This window comes from Rhipicephalus sanguineus, chromosome 8 (genome assembly GCF_013339695.2).
Source record: "Rhipicephalus sanguineus isolate Rsan-2018 chromosome 8, BIME_Rsan_1.4, whole genome shotgun sequence".
NCBI lineage: Eukaryota > Metazoa > Arthropoda > Arachnida > Ixodida > Ixodidae > Rhipicephalus > Rhipicephalus sanguineus.
In genome coordinates, this window is record NC_051183.1 from 65,708,104 (window position 1) to 65,730,557 (window position 22,454).

General features: G+C 43.0%; 1 protein-coding gene across 2 annotated transcripts in view; it reads left to right on the forward strand.

Moving 5' to 3' along the window:
- LOC119402031 (uncharacterized) overlaps positions 1–21,836 on the forward strand; it is a 39,505-nt gene extending 17,669 nt beyond the window's left edge. Inside the window, exons 6-7 of one of the 2 annotated variants that reach the window (XM_037669101.2) lie at positions 149–205; positions 21,569–21,836. In XM_037669101.2, the coding sequence (XP_037525029.1) occupies positions 149–205; positions 21,569–21,576 (65 nt within the window). In that variant the 3' untranslated portion in view covers positions 21,577–21,836. The remainder of the gene's footprint in view (positions 1–148; positions 206–21,568) is intronic. The other variant, XM_049418476.1, reaches the window with a different exon arrangement.
- Positions 21,837–22,454: the final 618 nt, after the last annotated feature.

The window sequence follows — 22,454 nt, forward strand, 5'->3', positions numbered from 1 at the left end:
GTTTGCCACTGCAGTGCCCTTCATAATGGCAGCATGCTTTTGGCGCGCAAAATGCAAGAACGCCATTCGAATTTACTTTTGCGTCGTTTGCTTCTGTCTAGAAGTTGTGTTAACCAATGAGACTACTTTCAGTATTTTCTTTTCCTAGGTAGCGTTGAAGACACTCCTGACGTTAATATCTCACACACTACCACGGCATCTAACGGTAAGGGTCGTCACCAGTGTTTCTATTCTTAATGAGGCCAAAGTTAAAGAAGAACTAAAGAAAAAAAGCGATCCTTCTTGTATTAGTAAATAACAATTTCTTGTATTAGTAAATAACAATTCTTGTATTAGTAAATAACAATAACAAAGACTGAAATTCGTGACGTTACATGCTTACGTTGGCGCTCTGAAGCTTCGGTGCGAAATTCAAACATGAAATTCGAAACATAAAACATGAAACATAAAGCGCCGACGCTTTATATTCTACTAACATTACAAAGAAGCCACACCTGCATGCAGAGGAATCGGAACGCGAAAGAGCGATCGCATCTCGTCATGCACGCTCAACGTCATAGCGCGTGTCGACGCAACAACTCTCCCCCATGCCATCCCTCCCTGCGTAGCTTCCAGCGCCCTCGATGGAACGAGAGAAGAGAGAAAGCACTTAAAGCGTCCCGCAAATCCCCGAAACTTCGCTACTTCTTGATGAATTGGAGTTTTGCAGCAATCGATTCGCCAGATAAAATACTCCCACATTGAGGTCATTCGACGATTACTTAAAAAAGGGTTTCATGACCCTGGAAAGCGCGGTGATTGTTGATGTCATGTGCCGTCGTGTCACCGCCGGTACGTGTCATCTGCAAAAGAAGAAACTGGAAAAGAGATGGGCATTGCCTTTCTTTGCCTTTGAGGTTCGTAATACGGAACTGAAGAATCTCGAAAACAAAGAAGAGGGAGAGAAAAAAAGAAGAATGTGAAAGTAAAAGAAAGAAAATATTTAAGGGCAAATAGCGAGAGAAGGATGTAGATGGCTGCGCGGGAGGGTTGCCGGCTTAGGTTTCGGGAAATCGGTGTTTAAGAAGAAACGCCACTGATTTCTTAAACCCGAAGCTTCCGTGTACAGGATCCTCTTCTCCGCCCTTTTACAGCGCATCAAAATAATTCCTACGTGGAGGCTGCACTGGTTGTAAATGTGTTGTAGGAACGTTCTAGGAAATTTGAGATTTTCTCTAATCGTGCAGTTCGCAAAGTTTTCGATCTCGACTACCTTTAAGCATGAACAGGTAAGTCCGAGACCGTGCTGTATCCACAGCTGCGAACATACGGAACATTGTGTTCAGAAGACAAAACGAAATTGTCCATTAGCTCAATTCTTTCCCAACTGAATGCTTAAGTTTAATTTAAATGCGATGAAAATGTGGTTGCTGCATTTTCTTTTTCTAGTAATCGATGCATGGCCTACCTTGATTAACTCGGAACAGTAGCGCAAACAATCACACAGACGACGACAGAGCAACACGAGACACAGTGCTAACTAACAACTCAGTGTTTATTGCAGGTGATTGCATATATATCCACATGACACCGCCAGAAAGGAAAACGAAGGGGGCGAGGGGGGTGAAGAAACACACAAGGCAATCAACCACGCGTATCACACAAGCGGCTGACGCGACAAAACTATCAGTTCCTTTTCTGATAGACGGATTGAAGGGAAACTTACCGCGTCTCTATGTGTTATGTCTGCCGCTTCAATAATTTCCCGCGTTAGTTGGTCTGAATTTCTATTTAATGAATGCGCACGGTTGAACAATGGCTTGCAACCGCAACGCGCACAATGCGCAGCGAGGTGGCCTGACAACGCGAGATTTCCCACATTGTACCTTTGTTCCCGCAGACGCTCATTCATACACCTGCCTGTCTGGCCCACATATTTATTGCCGCACGTGAGCGCAACAGAATATACTACTCCCTCTACACAGGAGACAAACGGTTGGCGGTGCTTCTTGTTGCATCCGCGTGCCTTGCGCACACCAGCGTTCACTCTGGCGCACAATCTCGACAGCTTGAAAGGAGCAGATAGCGCAACATCAACGCCTACACGCTTTGCAATTTTCATCAGATTGTGACTAATATTGTGAAGGTAGGGCGAGACAACAACCTTTTTTTCTTTCATGCGTCACAAGCTCAATGGTATTACAGTCAACTTCCTTGGCTTTTTTCAGCATGCTACCTGCTGCAGCGGTCAACATATGAAACGGGTAACCCGCGTCTGACAACCGTGTTACTTGGCCACTAAAACTTTTGTTAATGAAGTGCGGGCAGGATTCAGAAGGGCATTTTGTCGCCTCAGCCACTTGTGTGATATGCTTGGTTGATTGCCTTGTGTGTTCCTTCGCCCCCCTCGCCCCTTCTTTTTCCTTTTGCGCGGTATCATAAGCATATATATGCAATCGCCTGCAATAAACACCGAGTTGTTAGTTAGCGCTGTGTCCCGTCTTGCACTGTCATCGTCTGTGTGATTTTTTGCGCTACTGTTCCGAGTTATGCAATACCAACTAGCCCACCAGTCGGTCCTTTTAAACTACCTTCATTATATGCAAAATCGCGTGAAATATACTGCCTGCAGGCACTTTGATGCAAAAAGAGCCTGTCCATGTTATGCAAATCTTGAACATGCTAGTGGACAGAATTACAAATGATAGGTTGCATTAATGTAACATCTCACGTGATGGCGCCAAAGATAGTATTGCTGCATACACTACGAAGGTGGCGGTTAAAAGTGCTCTTTTCTCGATTTCATTAGATGTTTTGTTGTTTTAGCTGCAAGGCGAAAGTTTCTCTTAAACGTACGAGCATGAATATTCGAAACCACAGCAATACCTGTGTGAAGAAAGCCGTTGTATTTTATAGCGAGATAACATCGAAGAGCACTTTGTAGCTTTCACTTTCGACTAAGTGACGCTACCTCTGACCCGACATGTACTATGCGCTACGACAACACCAGTCCCCATTACGACTATATTATATGGACGCTCTGGTGGCGCACTACAGGCATACTGGGACTATTGTCCTAGACCATGCACAATTTTGAATGCTAGTTGATGTAGCATACCCAAAACAATCACTTTTTTGCATGTGGAATCACAATCTTCAGTAATGTTTTCGTATAGATAAGCTGATTTCATTGCAGTGCGCAAATTTTGAGTAAGCTAATCAAAACCTATACCGTAAATAAACATTTATGTAGGTAAGTGGGCGTTTTATTTATCAATGTGCGTCTCGTGTTTAGTAACCTATTCTTTTTAAGTTAGTGCACGTGTTGTGTCCTTCGTCGTGTTTGTCTTGTCCAAGACTAAATATTTGTTACTATACTACCCATTTTTACCGTTGTCATTCTTTTATAATATAAAATACATTGATAGAATTCACAAAACGACTATACAATATTACTTAGGTTGGTGCAAAAAGCTGATAAACGCTTACTTGTGACAGTATCTGAACCTCCTTGTTCAACTCTGCAATGACTTTACAGAAAATACAAGCGAGCAACAAAATGCAAATATACAAGATAATTTCACTGTGGAAACCTGCCTCGTGATAACCAAAAATTACAGCCTGGCATTCAATACAACTGAGGAGCTTCTTCTCTACCTTGCATCTATGATAAACTCTGTGAGCTGCGTTTATTGTGTTTAACAAAAACAATATTATTTGCTTTTTATAGTGCTAGCGTTCATGATTTCCTATTGTTTCAGCATTTTATTTCAATAATAGCTCGATATATCTATTTCTTGTTTCACTACTTTCTCTAAGTGAAAAGCAAACTTTTTACTTAGTTTGTTTCCAGGATTAGCTGAATCAGGCTGTTTGCTGATTTCTGTGTTGAGCACTTGTTCATACACACCACCTTGTTCTCGCCGCATGTTCTTAGCTTGCAGCTACGGGTAAACTTTAGGTTGCTTTTGCAGCCACCTCTTCTTTCTAAGGACTACAATCTCTAGCGCACAATTACTGAAATAAATGAAACCAATCTAGAGTCATTCGCTCACATATACTGATTTTCGTACTTTTTGCATCAATTACTTCAAGGTAATCGACTGATAGGTTTGACAATCGCTGTCATTTATGTTCATAACGGATTGCGGCATAATTTTTACAGCATTGCGAGAAATTTTATTGTGCCTTTTTGTGTGGAGTCCTGTACGTTTTCGTTTTGGTCTGTGTTGTTCACTATGCGCACTTTTGAAGAAGACTTTTTATGTGGCGATTGGAACGTTGCGTTCATCAATATAATGTAACATGCTGTCGGTAAATCCTCATAAATTTTCCTATAGATGGCACTAATGTACACTGAAATGAGGGGTCCAGCGATAAACTTTCAACTCAATAAAGTATGGGTGGTTGAGGTAAGCAAACTATTGCACTAAATTAAAAGTTTATTTTATGAGGTGACCATTCTTATTTGCTCGTTCGCAAAATATTTTTACAATAAATATTGTTTTAGCGTGCATTGATAGCTCATAGACATGCCTAAACGAAAAGACCATCTGTGTTTCACTCGATTTAAAAATTCACGCCATTGACTTGCAGGTATGGTATAACGAAATTCTTACGTTAACGAAGATACAAGGTGAACTATTTGCTAAATAATATTCTTACCATACCCGTCATAAGACTATACAGCTCAAGCTAATTGTGCCTCATTATCCAAGCAGTGACTAAATTTTGGAGCACATCCATACCGCTTCAGTTCAATCGGTGTGTTAATGCTGTCAAGGGCTGTGTTTTGCTGAATACGTGCTTCACTTTCTTTTCTGAGGCGACGTCTATGTCAAAATAATTTCTGTCATTCTTCCGCATGCAGCCGTAGTGACGTTCTGAATAGTGATGTCACGTGGTCTTGATGGGAGGCTGCCGGTCTTATAGGCACAGCAAGCTTCATAACTTACTTTACACGGTGGTATTCCGAAAACTTCGGACAAAACAAGTCACCACAGTGTATAAACTGAGGTAATTGACGTGAGGACGGGTCTAAAGTCAGTTTAGCATGCTTATATTAATGTGCACCTGCCGAAACAATGTTGCAGAAACATGTACATGTGTAGCAGCTGCGACGGTTGCTGCAGTGTATGCGCTTCATGGAAATATCCGTTGCGTGTGATCACTCAAATTCAAGAAACTCACAGTCGCTCAAGCATTCGCCTGAGAGGACTTGAAGACAAAAGCCATCTTCTTATTTTTCTCAGTCAATTTTATGGAGCCTCCCTCCCTGCACGAAAACTTTCCGCGCCTAACGTGGCTTTGCATCGCCTACAGGATCGGAGGCATCGCAGCTTTGTGAACGTCACGTGGTTTTGCAGCACTGTCTTCGAGATAGTCCGCGTTTGACGAAGCAACGATGTCGTTTGATGAAGTCATCGTGTAACGTAATGCCATATGACGTCATAGGGATGTCATATTAGCGTAACCATTTCTGGTAATACGTGACGTCCCATCATTTCGTCAGCTAGCCGTAATCTCTGATCACGTTACTTTCTCCTCCGTTCAGGTTGGCGCCGATGCCAACGTTCACTTTTCCCGTTGGATGAGGCCTCTATGGCTTTCTATAATGGGCGAAAGGGCGTTCTGGGTGTAGACGTTTGCACGAACTTGCGAAATGCGAGAAATGCCTAGCGTTGGTAGGACATTTTGATGCGGGAATACGTCTCGTCATTACTGCAGAACTATTCCGACTGACTGCAGTTCTCCATATTACTCTGCAGAATAGAGGGTGTTATCAGTGTAACTTTCACTTTAAGCACAGCACAGAACACGACAGATGTACTATGAAAGAGCATGGTGCAAGCGTAAGTGGCAAGTAAAGCACAGACAAATACACTAATGCTGTTAACGCGGGAAAAATTGTTCTTTGCAGGCGACAGTTGAGTGACTGAGAAACACTGCACATGTTTACTTAAATTTGATATAAGAGTATCACTGGTCCTGTATTCTGCACACTATAGGCGCACAGGCAGTGTCCTCGCTTTAAAAAGGCCCTGAACCACTTTTTCAAGTAATCATCGATTGACTTCAATATGAAAGTATATTGCCTCACGAATTGACTGCCGAAAAAAATTTCCAATCCGTCTCGATCGAGGGTAGTTACAGGGATTAGACACTCGCTTTAAGCGCTTTCTCTCTCCTCTCGTACCGACGAGGACGCTGGAAGCTACACAGAGAAGGATTCACGGGATAAACAGGCGACGTCACACGCGCGTCGAGACAGTGACCGCGCGTCACGAAACGCGATCGCTCTCTCCTGGTTTGATTGCTATGCGCGCTAGTGTCGCTACTCTGTAATTGTTGCACACTATGGAGCGCGGAGCCCGGTACGTGGAGGCACACCATGGCAAGAAGCACATCTGATTTAAACACCGCTTTTGGTTTATGTCAGCTATCAGCCAATAGCACCAAGGTGTGGTGTGATGAAAACCCCCGCTGTATGACCGCCCTCCGAAAAGAGAGAGTACAGGCCTCTCTATGAAAAGAGGGCGCTCGAGAAAGTGGCAACTTCGCGCTGCGCTCAGCTCTTCTCGCCACGCACGACTGCAAGATTTGGCTGAGCTGTTAAGCGCAATGTCTGCTTTCCACTGTGCACGTTTTTACACCAAGCAGGAGGGGTGGTCCAGGACCGTATTGTGCTTTCAAATTTCACAAGGGCAGTATTCCCCCAGAGCATTTCCTAAGGAGAAATCCAGCAATGTTTTCCTCCTTTCATTATTACTGTCACCTAACGTTCGCGCTAGCTGTCATTGTGCACTATCTTATATAATGCAGCACTGCAACCCTCGTGATCCAATAATTAAACTTAATGCATGTAGTACCACTTATAATGAAACTATACTTCGCACTACCGTGTTTCTCAGTATGAAACAAGAAGTAATATTATCATGCCATTCACATTTCAACGATGTTTTATTAGCGCGCCATTGCGCAAATCTTGTTTTTCCAGGACGAATATCTTTTTGATAAAACAGACTGTGGTAAGGCTAACAATAGGTTCAAACACGACCCGAATAGCACCGTATGTGGCTATAACGCGGAAGTGACATTAAACAAGACGATAGATCACATCAACGTATGTGAAACTTCAATGTGTGATGTTATATACCACTTGACAAGGTATGTAGTGATTGTCTGACGTGTGTATGTTGCGCTTTTGTGTTTAATACCTATTCTTTGCATTATAAAATTCCCAATGTTAGATGAAGTATGGGGAACTATTGAACCATCCTTTAAAACGTGAACACATTCGCAGCTACGCGCTCAATAATAATCCATTATAACCTGATATCACAGCCGCTTAAACTTAGAAGCCATTACTTATGGGTACCTCATCTCACATAATACGCCACACTGTCTTCAAAGGAAATCACTTACGATTTTAATTGCATTAGAATATGCGATTTATCCCTGTATTACATCTTGAAAATATAGAAAAAGCGTAGGAACAAAGGTCTCTTAACGTACTAATAACTGTAGCCCATACGCAATGACCATTTCAATAGGTTCTTATAGAAAAGAAAACCTTTTCTCGCCCTGGCTTGTGTTAGACTGTTAAGAGACATGACATGACATGACAAGAACTTTATTGGAGACCTGAGGAACTCGACTCTGGGGAGCCGAAGAGAGTCTAAAATAAATTAGTTTACCGGTGAATTCCAAAGGCAACCGCCCAAACGGGCCTCACCTTCCACATCACGTAAGACATCCGAGTTCACCACCTGTACGGAATCGGCATTTCTTTTAATCCTCTTCTACTGAAGGCTTCATTTTCAGTTTTTCTCGTAAGCGTCAATGCAAATAAACGCTGCAAGAACGAAACTGTAGAACAATAAAACACGCGAAACGAGACCTGGACGGAAGGTCGACACATAGTGGAACATTTCATTCGGATTCAGCACCCTATCTCGCCATGAGAAAGATTTGTTCGCAGGCAAAATGAAGAACAAAAAACAACAACTGAATATTGTTAGGTTCTACAGCACTTATCTCCTGTTTGAGGCCCTCTACGCAATCAGTAATTCACGATCTTGGTTTAGCGGAGGCACGAAATAAACATGTTGACAGTTCAACGAAAATATTTTTACTTACGCACAGTCAATGAAAAAACAGAATTGCCAATTAGATGTGGAGGCCTCCTAGCGTCGCGGGAGCTTCCTCAATAACAAGAAATGGGAAGGCATAACGACACTGAAGTGAGGGTAACCGGCTTACTCAGGAGCGGGAATAATTTTCCTGGAAATCGCTAAAAGAGCGCAGGTCTGCCGCTTGGTAATCTTTGGGAACGAGAAAATGAACCAACGGACGCGCGCTACGAGTACATGCGGACGGAATCTTCAAACCGGAGTAACCACGTATCGATAAAATTTACTATCCGGAAAAGACCCACGTTCAATAAATGAAGGCTTTGGCGGCGCCCCTGTAACAAGAATTGGGCAAACTGAAATTCATGTTTCAGCATTCCTTTTGTATTTTTTATGAAATTTACTCACTTTAGTTTAAGAGCGCCAGTCGCTGACAACTCACAAAGAAAGACAATAAACTAGAGGTGACCCAGATCATTCCCTTAGGCGTCTGGTAACGCACTCGTACATCGGCATTCGTACGCCCTGGTGTATTTATTGGGTTAACGTTTTTTCATCGCGTTGCTGAAGTGGATCTCAGAGGCGACGTAGCAATGCGCGTGTTGTTGAGACCTCCTACGCCAGGTGCCATAATGATCCCAGCGGCTCCGAAGAAAACTGTTTGCTTTCGTAGAACTCGTGTAATTATTTTTCACTAATTACCCAGACAATTGATTCGCTCTTACGCTAAGTACATTTATGCTCCGATATCATATGTATCTAATATCACTCTCAACTCGAACCAGCACGATTCGTTTCGTATCAGTTTTGCTATTTAACACGTTTTCTGATTATTCGAAAAACCGGAAAGAAGTGCTCGACAGGAAGTGCGTAGTAAAGAAAAAAGAGGGTCACTCGTTCCTCGGGTCATGAGAAAAAAAAATGGAGCACGAATAGAGGAAACTAGGCAACACGATGGAGTAAATATTATGATGTAAAAGCAAGAACGAACGTAAGTTGGTCACAGAGTACGGCTCACTTTTAAACTGTCAGCAACATCATCGGAGGTGCTTTGTTGATTTTAAATGCACGTTGTACCATTACCGGTAAAATTTATTATCAGTTGTGTTTGAGTTGATTCAACCACTTGAGAAATACATGAAAATACACTGTATACGTGATTTAGTGCAAAGGGAAAAAAGCTGCATTTGACAGCATGACTGGCCCCTTCACAAAGAAAAAAGCCCAGGTCGCAGAAAGGTACAGCAGTAGAAGCTGTAATCAGGTAGCACGCTCAACTGCTCAATTGCATTAATGTAAAAAAATCAAAAAGTATTCTCTTCAGTTCTATGGTCCCAATGTAGGACACGGGAAGATAAACTCTGGTAGGCATACTAAACACAATCTGCCGTGAAATCAATCGCGCAAATGCGAAAGGCACGTTTGTGAATACAATCAATTTTGTCTACATCGGTCAAAAATGTACCGTTCCATACACAAAACATAGTGAAAGTTGTAACAGAGGACCGCAAAATTTTAAAGGAGAGTCTGCATTAGGTAATTGGAATTATTGTCACTCCTGAAATGAGACCTAACATTACATGGGAAACATTTAGATTAGGAGAGATATCATATTACCTTTTTTCAAAAAATATGATTAGGAGTGTACAGGTATTGTGAGTTGTTATAGTAAACTAATACATAAGAAAACCTATTACCAATATTTCCAAGTCTTTTTAAAGTATCGCGCTGAGAACTTGTGCTAAATTCGCAGTAATCGTTACGGAAGCGGATTATAATCAATACAGGCATGTATAATCACTTGGTCAAGTATGAGTGATTGCAACAATGTCTCTATTTCAGCGTCGATCTTACGTACACCGAAAATGGCACATTTTCAACCAACATCCTAGGTAAGAACACGTATTCGCACCGAATACCGTGGTTTAGGTTTATGATGATTTTTTCTTTATTAGCGCAGTTTCCAATCTGCAGCACCAGTAAAAAAAATATCTCCTATTTTTTGATTCGCTGCAACCAGCTGTAATGAACAGCTCTGCCCTAAAATATTAGAAATATTAGAAAGTACCTCATAATAATATTTTGCGGGGCTTTTACGCGCAAAAGTCGCGACATCATTACGACACACGCTTTAGTGGATGACTCCGAGTTCTGCGCACGCACTGCGTACCCGCTGGAGGCTTACCAAAGGCGTTCCGAAGGCGTCCCGCTGCCTGCTGGCGTGTCTCACTGCAACAATGCACTCGCTAAAACTCTATGGAAACAAAATGGGGCGGAAATCGTGGAGCCAGCCTCCGCGGCGCGGAGCAGGGCGCCTCGTAGCCAGCGTTGAACGAAGGAACGCTGGCATCGAGGTGCCCTAGCGCTGAGACTACTATGGCGCACCCTGCCGGCACTAGTTAGTGTCCTGATGCAGTACTTCACCCTCCAAGACGGCGACACCACCCCACGCCAACAAGGTCACTGTGAAAGGAAGATGTGAAAGGCATAGGGCACGTTTGTAGAGACTCAATCATGAGCGTCGGTGGCGCCACTCGACTCCCATCTTCGCGGACCTAGAGGTCGTGAGTGCGACTCCCAGTTCAACCAAACTAACGAAATCTTTTCTTATGTTTTTCTTAGTCATCTACATTTTGCCGACGTATTTACGTCACGAAAATACGTCAATGAGGTCTTGGTGGACCCCGCAATACAACACTTTCGTGCTAAAATAACTAGGAATCCTGTACTCACTTTCAGCAAATCACAATGCCAACGGCAGTAACAAAGTGAACTCTGCACATGTTGTATGACTATCGATTCGGCGTTCTGTTGCGGAAGATGCGCGCCACCTCTACCACATTTTTCACACCGGAGCTTTTTAAGCCGGGCCGTAAGGTGTATTCCGTGGACTAGAAAAACCTCGCCTTGCGATGGCGTGACTAAAGCGGGAGCGGGAACTGAGCCCAGGCCGCCTGCGTGGAAGACAGCTGTGTTCTACCACAGGGCCACGCAGGTGATGCACACTGCTCCAGAAAAAAAAACTATACATGCGTAACATAGGGCGAGTAGTACCGTTACAACACGTATAATATTACGCGGCAGGATATACTATAGCCAGGGGGTGGGAAAGAGAATGAGGGTAAGCAGGAGGGAAAGGAGAAGGGGAAGGCTACCTGATCCACTGTTTGCTCAGTCTTCGAACTACTAGTGCGCAGCTACCCCAATTTTTTGCTGCTGTCAGTGGGTACCATTATGAGCCTCTAGATTCTTCAACTCATCAGCTCTGATTACCTTGAGTTCTATTGCGAGCTCTATGAATGGCTGGTAAGAGCGCCATTGCCACTTGATTGTTTTGACTTTATGATTTATTGCATGAAAAGCGAGGTACACGAGGACACTAAATGTTTTCCTTTTTGTGCGTGTGTCCCGTCAAACAGGGATGTTGTAAATGTCATCATAATTGATATACCAGATCCAACTGCATTTAAAGATGTTCTATCAAACCCGCTCTACCATCACACGTTTGTTTCTACTCCCTGATTTACTTGATGCTCGTATTTATTATGTACAATGCTTCCATTTCACTGCAATTAGTGTTTATGCTTTCTTTTGCTCTGTATACCCCACCCCTTCTGCAATGTATTTGTACCTTGAGGTACTATAAATAAATAAATAGGTAAATAGTAGCGAATGACACTATGAAATCATGCTCAACACCAAAAAAACATGATTAGCAGTGTATAGGTAGATTAAGCATATCGTTTTTTTAATTCGTATGCGCAACTACAATAAAAAGGGTGTACTGAAAATAAATAACATTTGTTCAGCAGCCACATGACCAAATAATTACAGGCTTAGCAGAGATTGGTGCTGCGTGTACAAGCCATAATTTTGCTGTGGGGGAAGACATACCACGCACGTATTTTGGACTTACGACAATGGCGCATGAAATGGGACATTTGTGAGTACCCAACATATCCGAATTCTCGAACGAATACTAACGCGACAAAAACGAGGACGAGAACAGATAAGACAGACAACAGCGCTGATTCTATTCTCGTCCTCGTTTTTGTCGCGCTAGTATTCGTTTAAGATGGAAATACACCAACTCGCCCAATTGTCAGTTCTGATCCAACATATCCTACAGTATTTTTGCACCACCTATATGCTTCATCAGACATGTCTAGCAGATAATAGGGCTGTTTTAAAATCATGTTGCTTAATTGTCCAAACAGATACAAGGCTAACGGGGGCCGGGGTGTAGGAAGGTATTGGTACATCATGAAAAAGAAAAAAAAAACATTAACATGCACAACATTAACATGCACGAATATGTTAAGTTTAATAAATTGCCATGTTTTTATTACGGAACCTGCGTTAACTAGTGATGAATGAAATCTACAAGAACCAACATTTCTTACAGACTGAAATAAAACTTGTAAATAAATGCGCAACACGGAAAAGATTTTTCGAAAATATATTTCGTGCATCTTTCTTATCAGTGTCGACCTGAAATATACTGCGTTCTCCTGTGCGACCGCGGCTTTTGTGATTGGTGCTATAACCAGCAGGCTGTAAGGTTTTCTGTCTGAGAGAAGTTACTTGAGCTGATTTGTACAGGCTTGGCGCACACCATGACGACCTCTCGAAAAAGCAGGAATGTTCCGCAAGCTATGGGTACCTAATGAGCACTATAGAAAAGGGCATGAAAAATAAATCCAGACTGTCAATCTGCTCCCAAGAACAAATACAAGCTTTCGTGAGGTAAGAATTCTTCATGCTATCCTGTAATACTTTCTTAGAGGAAAACAACTTTCACTGCTACAAACTGCAAGAAATTAGGAAATGGGCGAGAATAATATAAAATTTGCATATGCATCCTTATTTCCCGAAGTGCAGGGTAAATGAGGCAAACTAAGAAATCGTGTTGTTCTACGGCTGCTAGATTAACTCACACGAAACCACCACAACAAACAAAAGTACTTGAAGATGCTTTTTGCCAGTATTTGCGATAAATGCTCCAGGCGCAATTTTGTACGTTTAGATTAGTAAAAAAATTGAAAAGTGCGTATGCACTCTGAAAATGAAAGATATCATGCAACCTTGTAGACTTATATTTAGCATGAAAATCAAACTTGCAAATTTCATGAAAAAGCACTATCCACCATGGAATGCTTGGAGAGCTCAATTTTGAAACCTTCAGCATGGAAGAAATTTCTTTCTTAGAGTCATTTTAATATGAAGTGCTAGTATAAAGCGACAACTTACAAAACCGCAAAAATCAGCATATCAGTTCGGCTGAAAATGCCCTTTGCTGTAATAACGGACCTTTGCATTAAAACTTAAATTTTTTAGCGTAGTACTTCTCAAGATTGTTAGAAAACAAAAGTGTTGCCAAAAAAGATTGAACTGTCTTTGTTTGGAAGGAAACAAATCATTCCCGTTGGAGTCACGTTATTAGAAGCTGCTCTTTTCTTTCTTTTGAAATATTGTACAAACTCCGCGTTTCGTAAAATAGAAGTATCCTATGCATGACAAATGAAAATACATTTGCATAGTTCAGTCTGCTAATATTTCTGATGAACCCCATATTGTGCCAGCTGAGTTTAACTTGTATACATGCTGGAGCTTCTATAGACATAGTAGACATAGTGGAGGTTTACATAACCGTTACTTAAGACATACTAGGCGTACGCTTCATAACTCGTGCTCATCCTTGTGGAACCATGCACGAGTTCCATAGACACTTAAACTCGCCATTTTCCTTTTTATTGTGAGATGCAGTGGAAGTTCGACGTTCTCTTACAGAAACTTGAGCGCCACATGCATAAAAGTAAGCATAGCAGCATCCTTCAGTAACGACCATTATCCCGGAGAGAACACAACCAAAGAAGCTTTATGTAAACTACTCCACCCAGAGCATCCAGATGTGTTCAGTTTGGTAAGTGCTCCATATGACCTATAAACAGCTTCACTGTTTGTTTCCGAGAGAGAATCGAAAGTTGCGAGCACCCGATCAGAAAATCTTTGGGGTATAAAAAGGCCGCAAAATCAGGCTCCACGGGTTCAGCCTTCAAGCCGTAAAAGCCCTAACATCCCCTTGAAGCTGCATGGGCCCTTCCCAGCCTGCTCATTAAACCTGCCCATTGACCATAACCCTGCACATTAAACCTACGCACCTGACTACATTACTGCATATAAACTATGCCGCGACAGGTACGGACGCCTGAGTAACAATATGGGGCTGACTTGGCGCACCGTAAGGTGAATGGGGGGAAGGGGGGAGAGGGGGAGGGCGCCCTCCATGCCCCCTACCCTCGCGCGAGAAGCGCGCTTTTGTCAAAATAGACAAATACTTCGAAAAGTACCTTTTCAGGTGAAGAATGCAGGGTCTGCATGCAGGGTCTGCGATGGCCTTTTCCACCCTGTTGATAAGCATTTTTGAATATAGAGCGCCACCGCGCTCTACATCGTGATACGATATGACATGAAGCTTCGCTTCGTATCGATGCTCATGTATACGTGGGAACCGCTCGTGTTTTAACCAAACCTAATCGATGTACAAAATATTGCCTTGCTAGCGCTATATATCTTGACGAGTATCAGCCTATTGTAGAAGTAACCAAAGCAAACAAATCCTTATCTGCTTAGTAGCAAAATGGTTATCAACTTTGAAAGGCTCTCACTTAACTATACATTTTTGTCTTAGCCACTTGTTTTTCTCTTCTACCCAACGTGTCACACCATGAAGGAGGAAGCTTGTTGACTCTTGATCTCTCCTCATTCGTGCGTCACCACGCACATGTAATCGTTCGTATGAATGCACCCATTATTTAGGACATGCTTCCCAGAAAACTAACTTGATACCAACCCTATCAATCTCAAAACCACAAGCGAACAATTTTTAGCATCAACTAGCTTCAGTACTCACGCATTGCTGATGCAAAACGCCGCGTACACGTTCCTTGTCCGTATGAAATAAATAAATAAATAGAAAAAATACACCATCTCTCGCTAAAGAGAACCATCTGTGGATGCGAAGCAGCGAGAAGATGGTTCCCTTGAGTGGGAGATGGTGTAATTTCTTTTATTTATTTATTTATTTATTTATGTATTTATTTATTTATTTATTTATTTATAAATACTGCGATCTTTCATTTGAATGATCGTGGGAGGGTGGGAAAATGTTCGAAAATTTGTACATACATTCAAATGAACAATCAACGTACAATAAATAAGTACGATGTGAATTTTAGGAGCAGGCTCGCCAGGTTCTTAAGCTTGGACGAAGTCCCGCGCCGTAAGCTGCATCCATCCATTCAAAGCGTCGTGGAACGCGAAGAGGAACGCTACGCGCGTCGTGTCTTCCTCAGCCCGGCCGTTAATTCTCACAGGGCGAGCGAGGAGCGCGGTCGACAGGCGCGCGAGAGAGGGGGAGCGTAGCAGATGAGAGAGAGGGGAAGGGGACGCGCATGCGCTGGCGCTCATCGCGGCGTTGCGCAAAAGAGAGTGAAGCGCGCGAGAGGGGGGGGAGGCGTAGGAGGGCGCTCATCACGGCGTTGCACAGGAAAGAATGAGGCGCGCGAGAGGGGGGAGCGTAGGAGAGTAGAGGGAGCAGAGTAGGCACAAGCGCAGTGGAGCGCGGACGCCACCGCCGGACGCAGCCATGAGCAAAAGCGGCTTCGCATCTAAATATGAGGCAGATCGCACATACTCTGGGAAGCGATTGCACGCGAAGCAGTCGGTGAGTAGCAGCCTATGTCGCATTTGCTGCTTTGTGTCAAGCGTTACGAAGGGCATCGACGTATTTCGGTAAATTTAGTAGATGTGCGCATATCGTGTGCTTACCAGGCATGTCGACTACACTGGTGTGTAAACGGTAGCTCACGGTCCGACGTAACGTCGGCACTCACGCCAGTTTAGAGGCATCAGCTATATTGCACCGAAGTGCATGTATGGTCCTTCTGTTTTAACGGTGCCCTCCCCACTGGTGAATTGGTTCTGGGCAGTTGCGCTTCCGCTGGAGTGCGCGCCATCTCGTAGCCGCTACAGCGCGCGTCTGCGTGCTCCGGAACAGCATGGCGGTTGCGTCAGAGTTGTTGTCCCCGTGAATCTTGCCTAGAGGTAGTCCATTATCCTAGCATTTATTAGCTTCAACGTGATAACTCCTTCAATATCGCGAAAGTGATTTCCTTTTTTATTTTGCTAAACTATGTGCCTAATCCTTAGTGTGGTTATTTTCTCTAAAAAAAGAATGGCACAGAGGAATGTGAGTTCGAATGCTGTTGGGAAACTGGTCCAGACATAGAAAATCGAGAGGATTCTTCAGATTCCCCATACGAGTATAGCTCCGGCTCGTATGACGATTACTACAGCGGAACAGGGGTGACGTGTAGTCCCCATGAAATGCTCGACGGAATGCCATGCGCCGAAGATAACGTTCACGTGAGTGCATGCTTTGTTGACCTATAAAAAATACACAACAGTAAACAAACAAACTGTACCTACACCAAGTGCAGCACTGTGGTTTCAGATGCTTTTGAAAAATCAAATCAACCTGTGCCCTAACGATAGCACATCACACTTTAAAGTAATAGCGACCCTTTTAGACAGAGCCATATATGTTAGGAATGGTGCGCAAGGACGTCTATTTCTTGCAAACACTTTGCCCTGCCGCCGCACTCTATCACTAAATCCCTGATTTTCCTTTCTTTTTATTTCTTGTTCACTTTTGAACATTGAAGATAGGAGCTCATAAATATGCGCGCTGCCAGAAACTTGACAAAAATATGATTGAAAAATATCTAGGCACCTTCGCACTAGGGATGGCAAGCCTGAAGGAAGTGCGAAGCTGGGTAGCCTTCTTTGCTTCGCTTTCTTTCCTCCTCTCTTTGTTTTTCTTATTTTATGTTTCTTTTCTGTCTTTATTTATTATTTCTATTGATTTCTTCCTGTCTCTCTACCTATTTCTTTCTCTTTCTCTCTCTTTCTATTTCTGGCTTGCTTCCTCCTTTTTTTCTATTTTTATACGTGACTTTGCCTGCGTTACGCCAAGCGACGACAGCATACCACAGCCTAGGCTCCTAAAGTGCTCCGCCCGTATCATCATCGAGGTGTTCGAATAACAAGAGGAAGAACACTTCTCCTTGGCGCGAGCGCACGCTCAGTATGCTACAGATTGGCTATGCTATTCGTGGTTTTGCCTGTGTTACGCCAAGCTACGACAGTATACGATGACGGCATGCGACAGCATACGAGAGGCCGGGCCATTAAAGTGCTCCGCACTTAAAAAGACACACACAGAGTGATGCACCCTGGGGGAGATAGGATAAGTGTGCGAAGGAAAGAAATTTGTCTCCTAGGCTTCGTTTTGCAGTGCTATGCGCTCGTAGTTAGCAAGCCCTTTACTTCAGCACGACCACTTTTACAGCGGTTTAGCCATTTTGCTGAAGGTTAACGGCCGTTTAAAGCGCATCCCGCTCAAGCCCAGCACCTACTATTCTGAACGATGTTCAAAGGTTTTTCTGCGGTATCGATACAACACCCGCCTTCTTATTTCAGCGATTCCCGTACTTAGTGCAGCTCGAATAGCACTTCTCACGTCGTCTTATTTCAGTCTGACCGACGAAAGGCAGAGCCGCGTATTGTTTAGTAAGTAAATACGTAAATAAATAAACGACACGTTCATTATTTACCCCGAGGTTCTTGTCATCTATACCTGCCACCCGCCGGAGCCATTTCCTGTGGCCCTTGAGACTATGTGATTTCCATTCTTTTTTTTTACCCTTGCGTGTCGCAAGCTCTCAATCCGACACGGCTTACAAATAAAAACGCTCTCTCTCTCTCTCTCTCTCTTCTCCTCTCTCTCTCTCTCTCTCTCTATATATATATATATATATATATATATATATATATATATAACAGAGAGTGAGAGAGAGAGCTCACGTGCCCAAGAAATTTTTTCGGCTCATATTATTTTCTGAAAAGACTGTAGAACTAATGTCTATATGTGTGGAAAGCGCGCAGCATGGTCCCTGCCGGCGGCAAGTTATCTTTTCGTCCACTTTACTTTCTTCACATGTATATTCCAATGATTACAAATAACATCTCCTATACTTTCCTTGGCATTATTGTCTGTTAGTTCTCAGTAATATTGTGTCTAACAAAGAAACCGAGCCCTTAAAAAGCTACCTTCTTTCCTTCATTCATAGCGAGGGTCTCGTCCTAGCAGACTTAATGCCTTCAGGTAGTATGCGAGGGATTATTGGTCAGCTGCCAGCTCGTAAAAAGATCACGTGCTACGTGACGCCAAAAAGGCCGAAAAAGAGTGTTCCACACTCGCCTGCTATCGGCGCTGACTAACACTCCTAGGTTTAAATGCACATATATATCCTGTAAAGTGGACGGGGGGGGGGGGGGGGGGACCGCCGTCGTAGCTCAGTGGTAGAGCATCGGACGCGTTATTCGAAGGTCGCAGGTTCGGTCCCTGCAGGCGGCAAGTTATCTTTTCGTCCACTTTACTTTCTTCCCATTTTTATTGCAATTATTACAAATAACATCTCCTATACTTTGCTTGGTAATATTGTCTGTCTGTTGTAAAAAATATTGTGTCTAACAAAGATAAACGAGCCCTTAAAAAGCCACCTTTGGCTATATGTGTGTAATTTTCTCAGATTTTTTCAGATATATTGATTTTTATCGAGCGCCACGATGAGGGCAGTTGATGTGGAATGCTCCATATATATATATATATATATATATATATATATATATATATATATATATATATATATATATATATATATATACATATCGAACCCCCTTTCAAGACTATAAACGTGCAGATTACAGGTACTGGCGCGTGACATCAACCTCCAAAGCCGATGATATTACCCCCCCCCCCCCCCAAAAAAAAAAATGGCGTGGAGCCTTTTGACCAAGCTGCATCCACCTATCGAAATGTCGACCAAGCAGTCTGGGGATCCTTACCTCTGGTTTAAGAGGCCTTGACAAGGTCATCCAAAATTTGTGCTTTTCAGCACAAAATAGAAGTAGAGTGTCCATCATGCTTATACATATGTGAAAAATTGACTGCAAAAGAAGCCCTAGAAGTCGCCGGTGTTATGACTGAGAGTGGTGACGCGTTGTCTCTGAGAGTGGGCTGGCGGTGCGTTCCCACACGACTCGGTACACCTTCATCCTTCCCAGAAACCGGCTCTGCTCGGCTTGAAGCTCCCCAGAAACGGAAGAGTATGGAGCGAGCTCCTATTAACAGAGGGGCGCCGTCAAAGCTGGCGCCACCTTCATAATGGACCGCTGTGTGTTGCTCGTCTGTTTTGACCAGAGCAGATAAAGGTGTCCGTAAACCCTTTCCAAACCTTCTGAGGAGAGGTGGAAAAACTCGCCCGATCTCCCTTTCTCCCGGTCTGACCCCATATGAGGGTCATTGACCGTAAGAACTTCGCTGCATCAACGAGTGCAACGGCCCATCTGCAACAGTGTGTTATTGGGTGGCGTCTTCGTGGGTTGTGTTGTGTGTGTAAATGGCTACAATTAAGAAGGAGAAACCAGCCTCAGGTTTCATAAAGACGGTGCTGAGTGAGACAAAACGGTTTCAGCCCTGAGTTAATGGCTCATCCAGTTCGCTTGTCACTTAACTATTCATCTTTCACCATGTAAATAAGTTTCGAAATAGTGCCATTAAACCTGTTTGTTTTACTTTTGCCAACTTCTGAGCATCAGTTCCTCAAACCGAAGACTCAGTCACCCAACCAAATGGAGTCCGGCTCCCACGCAACCCTAACGTTGCAACACCGGCAATAAACCCCGCCCACCACCGGCAACCGCTATTTTGTTATGACACATGTGGCGTCACCTGCTGCACGGAACAGGGTGGTCGTCTTCTACCGAAGTTTCAGCCGCTGGAAATGGTTCAATTTCAATGCCAATCTGAAGAAAGCTGAGATATCTCGATTGCACCCGCATCTGACCACGCAGCGATATCGTTAGCCGGAATGCAGAGGCTCGCAGAGCAAGCCGTCTGTTACATCACGGCTCGCGATTGCGCCAATGTCGCCGAACTCTCAGGCCGCACACGTGTTCATAAAAGTATTTCATTACGAATTAAGTGCTCGCCCGAGACAGGTAAAATTTTGCCAGCTTGTGTGTGAATGCACAGGGATTAACCCACATTGCACAGATTATGATTGAAAATTGGTTGTCCTGTCTCCTTTAAACAACTTCTATTGCATTGTAGTGTTTTCACTTTCCAGCTGCCACTTTTGCATAAGGGTATTTTGTATGTAATTCAACTTTTAAATAATGGGCACTAATAATGTATTGGATGGCGCGAGAAGTAGGGGAAGATTTTTTTTTATTTCTCCGCCCTTGTTTATAGGAGGAGGACGAGTTCTCCTTATGAATTCTACCTTCTGGTGTGAGTATTCGCCAGTTTGAACCAGAATAGTGTGAATCCTGCAAACAGTTCCCAAAACTCGTCAGCAATATACGACAAATCGCATATAGGGTGTCTCTGCCTTCAATTTGTACACTTTCTCCCTCACACAACACATTTCGCGTAATGACAGGGTGCTCTCACAGTTTATGCTAGTTCATTAAAAAGTACGCTATTGTGAACTACACCGTGCTTCGTACGCAAGTGCACGGTGATCCGTCTTCACAGTAGCCACTTGTACAAAGACACTAAAGATCATTTTAACGTATGGTGTAGTAGCGCAAATTCGACGGGAACAAAGAGGACAAGAAACAAAAAACACGACACTCGCTACACTCGCAACTAATTTTATTTCAGAAGCAGCACTTCATATATAACCCAAATCCCTAGCGACACAGAAATGAACTACGAACACTGAATCATTGCCAAAAAAACCTTTTTGCGCACACTCAAGCGATAGTACACGGCAGTTATGCTTAGACACTTTAAGATGACATAACAAATGACAGCGCTGGGTAACATCAATATAAAATACATTGGCGGGAATTCACACGTGCTTGAAACAGATTTGAAAACAACATGAAGCAAAGTATGACACATGCAAACACTAACTTCAATTAAAGTCCTTCGGGGAAGCTGGCTTCTCGGGTTACTTAACGAAACTGATGATTGACTAATGCAGCCATCTTTTCTTTTTGTTAATGTGAAAGGCTTCGACAATTTCTCTGGTTAGTTGGTTCCCATGAAGGAAGACTACGGTTGTGTCACTGAACAGTGACACAACCTCACCAACTCACCCAGCTCTCAACCCTACTGACACTAAAGATCTAAAGAAAGTGCCAAATGTGTACTTTCGCTCTACGATCTCAATCACTGGAACAGAACATCAAGAAATGCGCCTGTTCTTCTTAACATGAATTTATTACTATTATTTTTCCTAAAGAAATATGCTGTCGCTTCTTTGTTTTCTGAAATAAAGTTACTGTGCTCACAGAGCCTCACGCTTCTTTTTTCTTTCCAGACATGTAAAAAAGGCGTTTGTGGAAATCACAACTGGACACAGATACGGCGGATGTATGGCAACTTTACGAACATTTGAGAAATTATAATGGTTCTATAGAAATCTATTTCGCCTGCCGAAATCACTATATATTTATTCCTTGCACATTAGACCTAGCGTTCTCTCTATATATTATATGATCAGTTCAATACATTCCTGAAGACTCTGTTCCACGGTTACTATCAGCAGATGAAATAAAGGATACTTCCGTTTTTTGTTTAGTTCAAAAGGGACAATGCCAAGAACCTGTTGGACTCGTAGGCATACTCTAGGGTACGCTTACAGTAATGAACAACAAAAAAACTTGGATACCGAAGGTTGTGGCTTCGACTGTTAGTTACTTTTCACCTACTGTCTTAACCGTTTACCTCATGAATTTATGCTTTAAATAAAAAAAGTACAAAATATGCCGCCGTGCTTTCCATGGAGTTTGTAACTGTCTGCTTCATGTACATATAATTGTATTAAATAAAAATCTGCTGCCATGGAGAACAAAAACTTTTTTGTCCAGTACTTTGCAAAAATAGATCCCGTTAATTTCTCGCAAAGGAATTCAAAAGTAAAACAGTCACGTAGAACCACGGATTCCTCGCGTTTTGTAAAAACATATTTTACATCTTCTGTTTATATTCGATTTGCAAACTGCACAACTCGCGTTTTGTGTTCCTGCGAGGCAACAATATCCCGAAATTCACTGAAATTTATACGCATGTCCACCACGGCCATTGTCGTATCATGTACAATTGGAGGGGAGGGGGGGGAAGGGTCAATCTGTAGGACACACACAAACATACACACAAACACAAACGCGCGCGCGCGCCCGTCCGCAAGCAGTGAGACGGAACAT